Here is a 16295-nt window from a genome sequence, read left to right on the forward strand (position 1 = left end):
GAAAATCTTCTGGAAAGGATTCACCATTCTACACACCATTAAGAACATTCATGATTCATAGGAAGAGGTCACAATATCAACATGAACAGGAGTCTGGAAGAAGTTGATCCCAGCCCTCATGGATGACTTGGTGGGCTCAGGACTCCAGTGGAGGCAGGAACAGCAGATGTGGTGGAAAGAGGGAGAGGACTGGAAGCAGCAGGAGAGCCTGAATATGTGACTGGACAGCTGCGATCTCCTGACTAAACTTGCACGGTGGAGGGGCTGCTTCTTATGGATGAGCAAAGACAGTGGTTTCCTGAGCTGAACTCTACTGCTGGTAAAGATACTGTGAAGACCGCTGAAATGACAACAGAGGATTTATCAACACACTTAGTTGATAAAGCAGCGGCAGGGTTTGAGAGGACAGACTTCAATTGTGAAAGAAGTTCTGCTGTGAGTAAAATGCTATCAAACAGCATCACACGCTATAGAGAATTGTTCATGAAAGGAAGCGTCAATCAATGTGGCAAACTTTGTTGTTGTCTTATTATTTTTTAAAAAGATTTTATTTATTTATTTGACAGAGAGATAGAGAGCACAAGTAGGCAGAGCGGCAGGCAGAGGGAGAGGGAGAAGCAGGCTCCCCACTGAGCAGGGAGCCTGCCTAGGGGCTTGATTCCAGGACCCTGGGATTATGACCTGAGCTGAAGGCAGCAGCTTAACTGATTGAGCCACCCAGGCGCCCCCACTGTTGTCTTACTTTAGAAACTGTCAAAGGGCACTTGGGTGGCTTAGTCAGTTAGGTGTCCAACTCTTGGTTTCAGTGCAGGTCATGATCTCAGGGTTGTGAGATCGTGCCCTGCATCGGGATCCATGCTCAGCATGGAGTCTGCTTGTCCCACTCCCTCTGCTACTCCTCCTGCTCACTCAAATAATTAAAAAAAAAAAAAATTTCACAATGACCCTAACTTTCAGCAGCCACCACCCTGGTCAGTCAGCAGCCATCAACATCAAGGCAAAACCCTCCACCAACAAAAAGATTACAACTTGCTAAAAACTCTGATGATGGTTAACATTTTATCAAAGAAGTCTATTTCCATTAAGGTATAGGCAGTTTTTTAGACCCAATGATATTGCACACTTAGTAGACTATAGTGTAGCGTAAACATAACTTTTATATGCACTGGGAAACCAAAAGAATTCATTTGACTTGCTTTATTTGGTATTTGCTTTATGGTTGTGGCCTGGAACCAAATCCCTAACATCTTTAAGCTAGGCCTATATGAAAAAATGCTTATGAATTTTTACAGAGGATTACCTGATTCCTTAATTCTGAGTCAAAAGGATATACAGAAGCACTTGTTTATGAGATACTGGTTGTGTGTGTGTGTGTGTGTGTGTGTAAGAGAGACACTCAGACAATGACACAAAGGCAAAGGATACTATTCAACAGACTGAGATGCATTAAGTAGCTGCAGTACCCTGCTGTGGTTAAACATGGTCCTACTCTGTAGCCATGCCTGGATTCCACACCTTGAATAAGCTTTCAAGATTCTCCAGAGAACATGTGCTTCACTCTGTGCATTCAGGAATTCACAAGTTATTGCCCTTTAGTGTTCCACCACACACCGATCAAAATCCTAGCAATGGTGCACCTGACACCATCAGTAATAGACACTGCTTATCAAAATCAGGGTGTTTCTTGAGGTTTTGATGGACTTCAATCTTTAGCTGAGTTTTGTTATGTATGTTCGGCTGCACTAATGACTCCTTCCTATTAGAGACCCAGAAGGCAGCTACCTTGGTGGGAACTGAGAGAAGTAATGAGTTTCCATTCAATCCCCCCAGTTCCATTCAGAGGGGGCCCCTTTAAACCAGCCAGGAGAACAGCGAATCTGTGTTAGAGTTTCTCTGCCTTCCACGTCACATTCACATTCACCGAGGGGCACTTGCACCAAATGTATTCTTTCCAAAGCAGAATCTCTGGGTCCAGAGTTCAGGTCTATGCATTTTAAACAAGCTCCCACATTCTGGTGGAAACTACAGCTTGTAAACCTCATGCCATCTGTATGGTTGATGTTCTTTCAAGATCAACAGTGGCTCTTTTGACTTAATTACAGTCTTTCCTCCTCCCCTAAACCCTGCTGAGGGCAGTGCTGGGCCCCAGTCCAGGCATCCTCTGTGGGGGCAGCAGGTTCTCAGGTCCTCTGTTAGCAGCCTTTTAAGGGAAAAGGAGGTGGGCTGACGGAAGAATAAACCCCTATTTTGTGCAGTCTGGTGAAGAGGGCAAGTAACACACACCAAATTCTTTACTGGTAAAGCTTCCCAGGGCAAGACTGAAAATAAAATTGTTAGAGGTCCACTCTAGGGTATAAAATGGAATTATCTTCGCCAGGATTAAATCACACTTCCTGAGTCTGACCGAGCGTTTCCAGGGAGAATAAGCGCCGCGCAGCCTTTAATGCCACTCCTTCATTGTTGTTCCTGACTCCTGCCCCCACTGATTGTCCAGCCCATTTGGCCTCCCCTGCCAGCTCACTGTGGCTTGAGTCTTTCAAACAGAGAGCTGGGTCCAAAAACAAAACCGGGGCGATTTCTGGTTGGGGAAGATGTTGGCAAGGGTAATTTTAGAGACTTAGAGCAAGGCACTCACACATGTGACAGATGCTAACTTTAAAATTTGATGTTAATTATAAGCAAGTATGTTAAAATCCCTGTTATTGTTTGTTTTTTTAAGATTTTATTTATTTATTTGGCACAGAGAGAGAGAGAGAGAGAGAGAGAGAGAGTATAAGCAGGGGGAGTAGCAGGGAGAGGGAGAAGCAGGCTCCCGCAGAGCAGGAAGCCCGATGTGGAGCTCGATCCAGAACTCTGGGATCATGACCTGAGCCAAAGGCAAATACTTAACCAACTGAGCCTCCAGGCATCCTGCCCCCTGTTGTAGTTCTGAGAGCTACCACTGGCCCATCACTCTGGGCTGTATCACCTGATTGTCTTTATTATGAAATTATTTTCACAAACTCAACAGTCACATCCTGAGCTGAGTGGGTAGCACAGTATAATGAGTACAGGGCAGATGCTGCAGTTTGGAACTATTTGGGTTTGAATCCTATCTCTGCCACTCAGTAACCATCAAACTTTGGGTAAGTCAGTTATTTTCCTTATGTCCCAGTTTTCTTAGTCACAAAATGGGGTTAGAAAATGGTAACTAAGTCATAGGGTTGTTGTAAGGATTAAGTGAGTTAACACGTATAAGGAATTATAATGATGCCTGGCATTTTTCTTGGCACGGGGCGGGGGGAAGGCCTGGGAAGATGAATGAATCATCAGGTACGATCTACAAACGCGGTGCTGCATTCAGCTCCTTTCACGTACTCTGCACAAAATAGGTGCACAAAAAAAGTCTTAGGGGGAGCTGGCAGTGATTGCTGATTCACTATTGGGTCTCCAGTGGTGGTGGGTGGTTTAACATCATAAAAATGCCTCAAAAAACCCTACAAAAAAAAAAAAAAAAAAAACCACAATGACTTTGTCATTGCTTCTACAAAGAAAAACAAAAACTTTTTATAACATGTCATTAATTAAAAACTATCCACTCCAGTACTATGAAACTAACAGAAATGTTTTAGTTTTTAAGCAGAGGAAATTATTTTTTTCATTGCCTTATGTAATTGCTTACAAAACTTAAAGTGTGTGTTCACCATTGATATGCCTAATAATGCTCTGCTACGAGGGCCACTGAGTGCTATTATGTTCGATCAGTAAAAAAATCTTTAGACAATATATAGATATAAAAGGGTGAGAGAAGAGCATCATGGACTGTTCTAAAGTCATAAAATCATTCCCCTTCCCTTCCCCTTCCACTTTGCAAGAGTATTCACTGATCTTTTCTTATTCACAGTTTTTATAGCTTTGTTTTAAAATCCAAAAGTTCTTATAGCATCCTATTGAAAACAGACTACAAGGAGAGAGCCTGTCCCAGGGCCTGAATGCTTTCTAACCCAGGCAATTTTAGGCAAAAGAAGAATGCAATTAAAAAGCACAAGAAAATAAAGATATAGCCACAATACAAATAACTTCTGGCTAAGTATCTGATTAAGTACTTCTACAAGATCTGTTTTTTGAAAAAACTGGTTAGATATAATTGTGTATGAGGCAGGAGAGTCTACGACCTCCTCACATTCTAGAAAGCATGTGCCCCCCAAATGTCCCTAACACAGTTAATTCCTTTTTTCCTGTCTTCCTTTTTATTCCCTTTTTCCCTCTTTGCAGTCAGTGGAAGGCAAATCCCTATGTTATACCACACCCTTCAGCTCTGACCTGCAAGGGGGTTCCCTCTCCAGCTCCCTCCTGAGGAAGCAGTCTACCCCCTCTTACTGGCCAACTCCATCTCTCTTTTGACTCCAACTGTTTTTTCATGTTGGATTCCTCATGTTAGCCCTCTAATTCTGCTGGGGAAGGGCCTGTGGCAGCACTACCATTTGAAATCTTTTTGTTTTAACTTTATGCACACACACACACATATAAAAGATTTTATTTAGGGACGCCTGGGTGGCTCAGTTGGTTAAGCAGCTGCCTTCGGCTCAGGTCATGATCCCAGCGTCCTGGGATCGAGTCCCACATCGGGCTCCTTGCTCCGCAGGGAGCCTGCTTCTCCCTCTGACTCTGCCTGCCACTCTGTCTGCCTGTGCTTGCTCTCACTCTCTCTCTCTTACAAATAAATAAATAAAATCTTTAAAAAAAATAAAAAAGTAAAAAAAATAAAAAAATAAAATATTTTATTTATTTGAGAGAGAGAGAGAGAGCTCCAGTGAACAAGATGGGAGGGGCAGAGGGAGAAGCAGACTACCCACTGAGCGGGGAGCCAGATGCAGGGCTGGATCCCAGGACCCTGAGCCAAAGGCAGATGTATAACCAACTGAGCCACCCAGGTGCTATCTTTTTAACTTTAAGAAACAGTGTCTGATATATTTCTCTGTCCACATTCTCACCCAAACCCTGCTGATTTTATTTCTAAAGCCTCTTCAATCTGGCCCTACCCCTGATCTCCACTACCTGGGGTGAGCCTTAGCCGGTTCACTTGAGCCTCCTACCTGCTTCTCCAGGCTCCCCTCCTCCTCCACTCCACTCTCCACAGTGCTGCCATGAGACTTTTTCCTCATACAAACCTGATCGTGTTATCACTTATCGTCAAGGGCTTTCTGCTGCCCCCAACATAAAGTCCAAACACCCTAAAAGTTCTTTCCTAAAACTCCCTATCTGTATTGTTTCCCTTTATCACCGTGCTTTTAAGGCTCCCCTGGATTATTTTCTACAGGAATAGAGAAACTCATGATCATCGCTCAAGTTAATGTAACAAAAATAACTGTGAGGAATCAAGCCACACGTTTTCCATGTAATAATACCTGTTCGTAGCCCCGTATTGTCCTTCAGGGACCCTTCAGGTACAGCCCGTTTTGTGGTTCTAAAGTAGACTTAATTGTTCTAAATGCTTTCTTTCTCCAAATTAATGAGTTGTTGTTGTTGTTTTGTGTGTGTGTGTGTGTGTGTGTGTGTGTGTGTGTTAAATACATAAGCCAGGATTAGAAAAGATTTGGCCAGTGTGCTTACTGGAAATCAAAACTTGAGGACCAGTATTCCCATTTATTTATTTTTTTAGACAGGAATGGGGAGGGGAAAAAAATGACCAAATGAGGGCCCAGAAAGAGGAGAGGGGGCATCAAAGACAAATCAGACCACTGATTTGTGGTGACCAATTTTACTTCAGGCTGGTCCTGACCAAAGAAAGTTAACGGGTCCTCATATTCTTTGTAAATAGTCACATTTCGTTTTAGTTACCAGAGCCACAATAAGAGATAGGTATCATTATCTGTATTTTACAGGTGAAGAAACAGACCGGCAAGACTTATTTTGCCTACTATGGTAATGACGGATGAAGTGTAATGCTCACAGTTAAGGGGGAAACTGCACCCCTCCGGTTTCCCTGGAGGCAAGAGCGAAGTGTCTTCTTCTGTCTTCTCATTCAACCCTTCCCTGCGGAGGAGGAGTGGCTTGCCTGGGCAGTGAATTTAGAACAGACTCAGGCTGCTTAGTCCTGGCAGGCCCATGGGCTTTTTCGCTTTCTTCCAGCCTATCCATCTTCCATATCTATCCTTTACCCTGGCTTGTGTGCTGAGTAGAGAAGAGAGGCAAGCCTGAAGTCTAATTCAGGGGAGAAGATTTAGTGAACCCATAGTGGCCACATATAAAAGCCACATCCTCCAATCTGGCTTTTATCACTTGATAAAGCTAGAATTTTCCTTCCTATGTCATTTTCTCAATTGGTTGTGAACATTAAAGGGGAAGATAGAGGGCCATTAACTGGCTCCCTAAAAGCTAAACACAAGACACATGATGGGCCCTCAATAACTATTTGTTAAATGAATGAATGAATTTGTCCAAGGCCACAAAGCTAGTAAGCAACAGAATAGAAACTTGAATCTATGTCTGATAGAAAAGCCCATGGTTTCCTAAAATTCCATTCCAGTGCCTTCTGTAGAATGTTCTATTTCCAGGTTTCAATTCATGCTTCTGTATGGCTGCCGGGAAACTGGAAGCACTGGCATCGGCCACCGTAAACATCCACGTATGCCTAAGACTTTAGCTGATAATCTGTCTGCAACAGTGGGCAGGGATGAGCTCAGCATGTATGCTTGCTGCTGGCTATGGCAGGGGCCATGACTGACTGAGCCCTGTAGGTACACAAAGAAGAGGCACCTGGCAGATCTGGAGAAGCCCCGAAGATGGCTCCCACAGGGTATGGAACAGATGGGGGGGGGCTGGCAGCAGAGCAGGAAGCAGCAAACCCACAAAAGGGGCAAGGCAAGGGACTGGAGACCCAGAGAGAATGAAGGCCCAGTAGGGATTTGGGGGACTGGCGAACTGGGGGCCAGGAAGGAGGCAGGCGAAGGAAGAATAGCCAGAGAGATCCCAGCAGAACAAAAGGCTGCAGACACGGGAAATAAAAATATGTCCAAACAGAGAACATAAAGGGGAGACAGATAAAAGAACAGGAGTAAATCACTGGCTATGAAAAGAGCCACAAACTGATTTTCCATTTCATGTCAAGATGATGAAAAGTGAGAGCTGATCTGTGTGCCAGTAGCCTTCAGGAACTAAGAAATAAAACACCCAGGTTGAAAATAGTTTGGGGAGCCAGAAGATGACAAGATTCCTCCTGCAGGCAAAAGTGAAATTAAAGTAATGACAACAACTCCTTCCCCTTTCCCCCTACCCTCTCAGCCCCCTCCAGTCACAAGAGAGTGGGGAGCTGTCTGGCCAGCAACCATGTATGAGCTCAGTGGGGACCCTGTTCAGACTGAGCTAATATAGTTGCTTTTTAAGAGTATCTGGTAGAAGTCAGGATTGTGTGTTCACAAACACCATATAAAAACAGGGTCGTCTTTGCCTTCCAGGCAGTTTTTTTCACTCTGTTTAAAGGCTGAGTCTTTTTTTCCCCTTGCTAGAGTGGCACACAAAGAATTCTCTGACACTCTGCCCCCACTGCAGATGAAAGGCTTAAGTGTGAGTGAAAGCAACAATGTTTAGAGTGACATTTACTAGCTGCAAACAGTGAAATCAGAGAGCTTCAGTTCACCCAGATTAAATGTCAGGCTTTAAACATTTAGCAGAGTATTAGCTATGGAAGTTTTTAAAATTTAGGATTTAGTTTTATATTGCAAGCAGCACTTGAGACATATAAAAGAAAGGCTTCTTAAAGCAAGGAAACAATTGAACCATAAGCTAAATAAGGCTATATATTTTTAATTGAGGGTAAATTACTGAGATCAGCTCACTAAACCAGTGGTGCTTTGCTGTGCTTCACCATCCCAGATAAGTAAGAGGAAGCCGACATTCCTCACACTTCACATTTTGAAAGACAGAAGTCAGAATCTCAAACACAGGAGTTTTAAAGCAGAGTTTTCCACAGTGGGTATAGATTTGACAAACCCAAGAGTTTGCATATTACTGTTTCAGAATGAATCCTTTTTAATGCACCTAAAAATGTTTGGAAAATAGATCACTTTAAAAAAAAATACTTTCTATGGTTAAATTTATTCACAACAAAACTGGATACACCTGCCAAAGAGAACATCCGCTTTTGTGACTAAATAATACAATCTAGAATTTGACAATAGCAGCAGTTCTTTCTTTCCTTCATTCAAAAGAGCTGGTAAGCATCTTCTTTATTATGCTTACTTGGGGGTGCTGGACAGATACATAGCCAATGATTATGGTTATTAACATTTAAGCTTTGTCTTAAATGTGTTATGAGCCTTACATTATTCCCATTTTACAGATAAGAAAACTGGAGCTTCAAGAGATCAAGGATTTTGCCCAGGACCACGGAATGACTAAATTATGTGGCATTCAAACTCTCGCCATTGTCTCCAAAGCCAGAGCAATTAACCTCTACTCAAGGAACTCGGTCTGGCAGAGACCATGGGCATGTGGACAAATACAGTTTAATGCAAGAAATGCCACAACAGAGATATGAACAGGGACACAGACTGAGTAATTCTGCCTCTGATCTGGGAGCTGAGGAGGAGGCCTTTAAGCCAGGTCTTGATGTATGAGGTATTGTTTTCTAGGTGAAAAAGATAACACTGTTCTAGGCACAGGAAGCTATACGACCAAAGCATGGAGGGCCTGGGGTATGTGTGGAGTGCCCAGAATTCCCTGTGTATTTGAAGGGGGGAGAGTACAGGGTGGGAAACAAGGCTATTACAATAGCCTGGGTGAAGACATAAAGGGAGGCTAGAGTAGGGGAAATTGAGGCCAGTCAAGAAAGGCAGAGGCAAAATGATCTGGTGCCTGGCTGGATGTGTGCAATGAGGGATGGGAGTCCACAGTTGCTCGCCTTTTCGACTGTTGTAAAGACTGACAATGATGGAGGTAAGACAGGCTGGCAGTGGGGGCAGAGAAGAGGAAGATGACACCTTAGTTCAGTTTTAGAAAAGCTGAGTTAGAGACATCTGAAGGATATCTGGGCATCTTCTCTACAGCATTCTCAACTTTAACAAACACTGAGTGCTTTTTGTAGCAGGTACTAAAGAGATTGTAAGAGAACAAAACTGGTCTTGCCTTCCTGGAGTTTATGCGCTGTGTAGTCAGTTCTTAATGGTGACAATATATTGGGGCACTAATAGGATCATTTCTGGTTGTGACAGTGACAGGGGTGGCGGATGCTATTTGTGCTTAGTGGACAAGTGCCATGGAAACAGATATTCTGTAATATTTGGGATTGTTTAATACAGCAAAGCACTATCCTGTGCCCCACTGGATGTCTGTATAGGTGATATTCCATTTATAATTACTGGAGCTTCGAACCTAATTCTCTTTCACATAGGAAGATGGATAATATTCTTTTGCATGCTTCATATACATATTGAATGTTCCCAAATAGAACCACCATGGGAATTGAGCAAAGACTATACTTTGTTTTGTCTGGACCTTTACCAAGAGCTAGCTGTTCACTATTTAGGAAAATTACATCACAAATTGGGGAGTTGAAAAGTTCGGGAGATGGAGAGTTGTGATGGTTATACAACAACATGAATGTACTATTAAGTACATGCACAGAATTGTCTACTTAAAAATGGTTAATATGGTCAATTTTATGTTATATATGTATATTTATATATAGATATATATTTAAAGATTTTATTTATTTATTTGAGAGACAGAGAGAATACAAGGAGGGGGAGGGGCAGAGGGAGAGGGAGAAGCAGACTCCCCGCTGAGTGGGAAGCCCGATATGATGTGGGGCTCAATCCCAAGACCTTGAAATCATGACCTGAGCCAAAGTCAGATGTTTAACTGACTGAGCCACCCAGGCACCCCTGTTATATATATATTTTGAACTAAAAAAGTTATTAATTTAAAAAAAAAAAAGAAAAGAAAAAGGATAATTTCATGACAGGTAGCAAAGGCACTCACAGTTTTCGAGCTGCCCATACAGTGCACCCGCATCAGTGTGCATTATGGCTGTCCTAATCATGGTGACTCTGCATTCTAATCTATCTACCTCACTGTGTCTTCCAGTGTGGTTATGCCTGGAGATACTGTAAAACAGGTAATGTGATTACTAATTACTTTCTTTTTATTTCCCTTTGCATTACAAATAGGGCAGTATATTGCATTTTTGGAATTCTGTGATGCAGAGGAGGGTTTTACTAACCATGAGTTTCAGTTCAGGATAGGAAAGGCCATGTTATAAAATATTTGTTATATAAAAGGATACATTATGTTGAAAGGGCTGAGAATCACTGGTGAGAGATAAGACATATATAAATGGAATTAAAATATAAGGCAAATCATAGCAGCATCTCAGAGAGGTAATAAGTACAAAGGGAGAGCAAGAGAAAGAGATGTTATTGGCCATGGGGGATCTGGAAAGACCCACGGAGAAAGTATAATGTGGGCAGATACTGACTGACGTCCTCTGTTAGAACAGCTCCAGGGATGTGGGGCTTGGGATCTGCCTCCGATGGTGTCCATTCCTTTTGGCATGGCCCTTGATTTTTTTTATCAAGTTCTTTTTGATGTATCTTCTCCACAGTGGCCTTTGTTCTGGGAGGCTCCAGGAGGCAGAGAATGATAAATTCCTAGCCTATGTAGTATCTTTTCCAGAATCTAAAAACTGTGGTCTCTGTAATCCTCTCTGGTTAATCTCTTCTTCAGGCTAAAATCTCCCTACCTCCTCCAACTGTTTCTCATACAACTTGGTTTCATATTCCCTCACCATTTGGGTCATTTTCCTCTGAACATGTTCCAATTTGTCAGTGGCCTTTTAAGAGTGTGGTGCCTAGAACTAAATGTGATTTCCAGAACTGAATTAATAACGGTATCTCCTAATATCCCCAATGGGGGAAGTGTTATCACTCCACATAGTGTGATCAGGATGGAGAAAGGAGCAGGAGAGGATCTGTCTTAATCATCACTGTATAGCCAATATTGAATTTTTTTGTTTGCTTAAGCAAGTTAAATCTGAATTTTTAATACTTGTTTTTTAATTTTATTAATTTTTAATACAGTTTTGATCTCAGTGCCTTTTCCCCCTAGTTTGCTTTTGTTCTGAGGATTAAATGAAAATGTGAGTCTAGTTAATAGACACTAACAATTATTCTCATTTGCTGATAGTGTGTGCTTATTGCCATTCTATAGTCAATTCTTATCTGAAGACATTTTTCTCTTAACACACTGGGCCCTGCCCATGTCCCAAGTCAATTTAACCAAGACTGGCGGGTATGCCAAACACCCTTTCCAGGGGCTCGGCCTGTAAAGTGGAGTTAGAATTTCTGCCTTAAGCATGGATCTGATGTGTGTGTATGGAAAACCCCTGCATTCCTGTGTATCCAATGAACCTCAGTTTGAGCCCCACTGTATGGATACCTCCATCTAAGTTCCAGATTTTCATAGTATTTTGGTCCAAGACTGAAGCCCTGCAATAACCTGACTGGCTCTTGCTAATATGCTATGTCCTGGGGCTGAAACAGTGCCAGTTCATCTTCCCATTCTAGATGCTAGAGACCCTTGAACCACGGTGACACCATCCACTGGTCTGAAACCTTAGAGGCCACAGCAGAACTCTATAAGGCATCACTAGGGCTCAAATATTAGCTTGCTATATACCAATAATCCAATGGCCTCAAGTTACTGACCAAGAAATAGGGGACAGATTAGCTTCAGAAGTCTAAGCAGTTTATGTCACTTCTACTGGCTGCTTAAGTTCCAACATGCTTTGGCAGCTGGCCAGACCACGTTGAAGGTAAACTACGAGGGCAGGGACATCTGTCTGTTACTTGGTATATCCTAAGCCCTTAGAATAGTGCTTAGCCTGTACCAGATGCTCAATGAATATTCATTTAGTGAGTTAATGAATTGACCCAATATGGCAGACATCTATCTTTGTTTTGCGCAGCATTCCAAACTTCTTTTGAGAATTACATCTTCCCTCTTCCATGTTGTTCTGTTGGGCTCCCCATCATGACACTCAACAAGCTAGCAAACTGTAGGACAAATGAAGCTCATTAATCTGCATGTCCCTCGTCCCTGCATTTAACCACGTATCTGCACTCTTCACTTCTGGAGAATCTGAGGCATACTGTCAAGAGACTGAGAACCAGAGGTAGTACATTTTGCAGGTAGATCATTCAGAAGCTAAACTTCATATGAATGTTTATCACAAAACCCAAGCCAACAAGTAAAATGAATTTCTCGTCAGAATAAGCTTCTGTTTCTAATATTATTGATTTTCATCTAATTAATCACCAGTATCAGAATTTATCTTACTCACATTCAAATAAATAAGAGGTAAGACTTTTTCAAATTTTTAATTAGAGATGAGATGTAATTATTACAATGTCAGCTTTACTATAATAACACTATTTAAGGTTTCTCAGAAAAAATCTAATCTGTGAAATATGAAAAAATATATACTAGATTATAATAATTCAATAAATAAGGGGGGACAGAAAACTTAAGGTTATTTAAGGCTTTTTAAAAATTGTGGTAAAACATATATAACATAAAATTTACCCTTTTAACCATTTTTAAGCATACAATTCAGTGGCACTAAGTAGATTTACAATGTTGGGCAACTATCACTACTAACCATTTCTAGATTTTTTTATCATACTAAAAAAAAGCCAAATAAAAAAACTGTACTCATTAAACAGTAACTCCCCTTTTCCCCTCCTCCCAGCCCCAGGTAAGTGCAATTCTACTTTCTGTCTCTATGAATTACATAACTGAATTATATGGGAATTATAAGTATTATACAATATTATATTGTATTATATTATTATATTAATCAAAATATTACACAATATTTTCCCTTTTTGTCTGGCTTATGCCATTTAATCTTTTCAAGGTTTATAGATATTATAGCATATATTAGAATTTCATTCCCCTTTATGGCTGGATAATAGTCTATTACATGTATCTACCACATTTTGTTCTCCATTTACTTGTTGACAGACACTTGGGTTGTTTTCACCTTTTGGCTACTGAACTATGAATACTGGTGTACAAGTATCTGCTTGAGGCCCTGCTTTCAATTCCTTTGGGTATACCTGGGAGTGAAATTGGGTAGATCATATAGTAATTCTATGTTTAACACTTTGAGGAACCTGTATAAGGCTTTCAAAATGACTTACAAAGTAAAAATGTATTAACTTAGGAACTATTATAGGCAGTAAGTTATTCCTCATCTGATCTTCCACATATCATTACTGGAGACAGACTGCTGTACTAACTAGGACAGACAGTACATCATTTCCTTGCAGGAAAGGAGGGAACAGGAATTTCCAAATAACTACAGATCCCCACGAAAGACATCACAATAATTGCAGCTGTACGTAAACATCAGGATCTTCACAAACATGAAATAGTCTTTAGAAAACCTAAAACTTCCATTCCTAAATAGTGTAAGAATGAATCCCAGAATGTGATCATACAACTGCAGCCTCTTTTGTGTGCAAAATAATTGATCAGGACCTTTCTAAAGTGTAAAGGTTATGAAAGACAAGGAAAGACTGAAGAAATGTCACAAAGTAGAGGACTAAGGAGCTCTGATAACTAACTGCAATGTAGTTTCCTGGGTTGGATCTGGAACAGAAAAAGGACAATAGTGAAAAAAACTGGTAAGATACAAATAAAGACTGTAACTTAGCTAATAGTACTGTACCAGTGTTAATATCTTGGTTGTGAGAACTGTACTATGGTTATGTAAGGTGCTAACACTCGTGGAAGCTAGATGAATGATATATAGAAATTCTCTACTATTTTTGCAACTTTTGTGTAACCTTTAAATGATTTCAAAATAAAAAGCTATAAATTATTGTCTCTGGACTTTAATGGGCATCTGAAAGTATTAAGCCAGATAATCAGAAATAGTAATAATAAACTTGCAGTTATAAGTCTTCACTTTGAATGACCTTCAACATTCACGAAGAGGAAAAAAACCCCAGTAATTTTGTAGTTAGTGCCTTTAATAAGCAATTTTCTCTTGCACCTTCACTGCCATTCTGGCCTTACATTTCTTCCTAGATCAATCCTCCCAATGCTTTTAACTCAATCTTCTGGAATGGACTTTACATAGGAAAACTTTCCCAACATTCATATCTTCTTAGATAAGCATCCCCTCAACTGTTGCCAAATCAATGTTTTAACCCAGGTTGTTCTTTGAGCTTTGACAATACAGCCACTGGCTTGCTGGGTATCCCCACTTCCAAAGGCAGCTGAAATTAAGCATGTATCTAAAGTGAAACCTTCACTCCACTCATTTAACCAAATCAGAAACACAGGACGCAGTCTAGACTTGTGCTCAACCATCCCCTTTCCTGCTCCTAAGGAGTATGTTGGCCTATACTGTAGTATATATCTTCAATCCACTAAAGTATAAAGTTGAAATCCAGCCATCTTTATCACTGATACACAGTGAAATTGTGTATTGAGCCAAAAAAGCCAAAAGAGATTGTGGAAAGTAATACTGGGAAATTCAGAGCATTTTCAATGTTGAAAATGCATTTTTGGGGCACCTGGGTGGCTCAGTGGGTTAAAGCCTCTGCCTTCGGCTCAGGTCACGATCTCAGGGTCCTGGGATCGAGCCTGGCATCGGGTTCTCTGCTCAGCAGGGAGCCTGCTTCCTCCTCTTTCTCTGCCTGCCTCTCTGCCTACTTGTGGTCTCTGTCTGTCAAATAAATAAATAAAATCTTAAAAAAAAAAAAGAAAAAGAAAATGCATTTTTTCCCCTTAAATTCTCACTTTGACAGCATATACACCAGAACTGCAATACAGAGAAGATTAGTATGGCCTCTATGACAGGATGACATGGAAATTCATGAAGTATACCATTATTTTTAAGAAATTATACCAATTTTCTGCAATCTCTTTTAGAGGACAGAAGTAGAAGGAATTCTTCCTAACTCATTCTATGATACCAGAATTAGCCTAATACTAAAACCAAGCACATTACAAGAAAAGAAAACTACAGACCACTATCTCTCATGAAGATAGATGCAAAAGTCCTCAATAAAATATTAGTAAATTAAGTGTAACAATGTTCAAAAATGGTAATACACCATAATCAAGTGGGATTTATCCCATGCATGCAAGGCTGTCTAACATTTGACAACCAAATGATATAATGTATCATATTAACAGGCTAAAGAAGAAATATCACATGATCATATTGATGGAGAAAAAGCATTTGACAAAATACAATACCCATTCATGATAAAAGCACCTAGTAAGGAAGGGATAAGAACTTCCTCAATGTGATAAAAAAACATCTACAGAGGGTTCCTGAGTGGCTCAGTCAGTTAAGCGTCTACCTTCGGCTCAGGTCATGATCCTGGGATCCTAGGATCGAGCCCCACATCGGTCTCCCTGCTCAGTGGGAAGCCTGCTTCTCCCTCTCCCTCTGCTCCACTCCCCAACCCCAACCACCTGCATGTACTCCCTCTTACTCTCTCTCTGTCAAATAAATAAATAAAATCTTAAAAAATATATATCTACCGGAAACCAGCAGCTAGCATACTTAATGGTGAGAAACAGAAGTCTTCCCACTAAAATTAGGAACAAGGCAGGGATGCCCCCTTTCATTGCTCTATTTCAATACTGTCATAGAAGTCTGAGCCAATGTAATAAGATAAGGAAATAAAAGGTGTATGGATTAAGAGGGAAGAAATAAAACTGTCTTTGCAGATGGCATGATGATCTATGTAAATATCTGAAAGAACTGAACAAAAAATTCCTAGGATAAGTGATCATAGCAAGGTTACAAAATACAAGGTTAATATATAAACATCAATCATTTTCCTATTGAACAAATGACATTTGAAATTAAAAACACACTATCATTTATATCAGTGCCCTAAACAATGAAATACTTAGGTGCAAATCTAACAAAACATGTATACGCCTGTCTATATGAAGAAAATTACAAAACTCTGATAAACAAAGTCAAAGGAGAATAAACAAATGGAGAAATATTCCATGTTCATGGAGAAGACAATTTGATATTGTCAAGAGGTCTGTTCTTCCCAATTTGATCTACAGATTCAAAGCATCCCAGTCAAAATCCCAGAAAATTATTTTATGGATATCAACAAATCAATTTTAAAGTTTAAATCGGCAAAAGATAGAGAAGAGCCATCACAATCCTGAAGAAGAACAAAATTGGAGGACTAACACTACCCATCTTCAAGAGTTACTATAAAACTACAGTAATTGAGACAGTGTGGTATTGGTGAAAGAACAGATACACA

At 40.6% G+C, this 16295-nt stretch overlaps 2 protein-coding genes across 2 annotated transcripts in view; one reads left to right on the top strand and one right to left on the bottom strand.

Annotated features, from left to right (window-relative positions):
- Positions 1 to 9632, top strand: part of LOC309843337 (uncharacterized protein) — a 16285-nt gene extending 6653 nt beyond the window's left edge. The window contains exon 3 of the mRNA XM_082688762.1: positions 8321 to 9632. Within this exon, the coding sequence (XP_082544888.1) occupies positions 8321 to 8518 (198 nt within the window). The 3' untranslated portion in view covers positions 8519 to 9632. The remainder of the gene's footprint in view (positions 1 to 8320) is intronic.
- ALG14 (ALG14 UDP-N-acetylglucosaminyltransferase subunit) overlaps positions 1 to 16295 on the bottom strand; it is an 87997-nt gene that overhangs the window by 14580 nt on the left and 57122 nt on the right. The gene's annotated exons all lie outside the window — the stretch shown is intronic.

This window comes from Mustela nivalis, assembly GCF_964662115.1.
Source record: "Mustela nivalis genome assembly, chromosome: 10".
NCBI lineage: Eukaryota > Metazoa > Chordata > Mammalia > Carnivora > Mustelidae > Mustela > Mustela nivalis.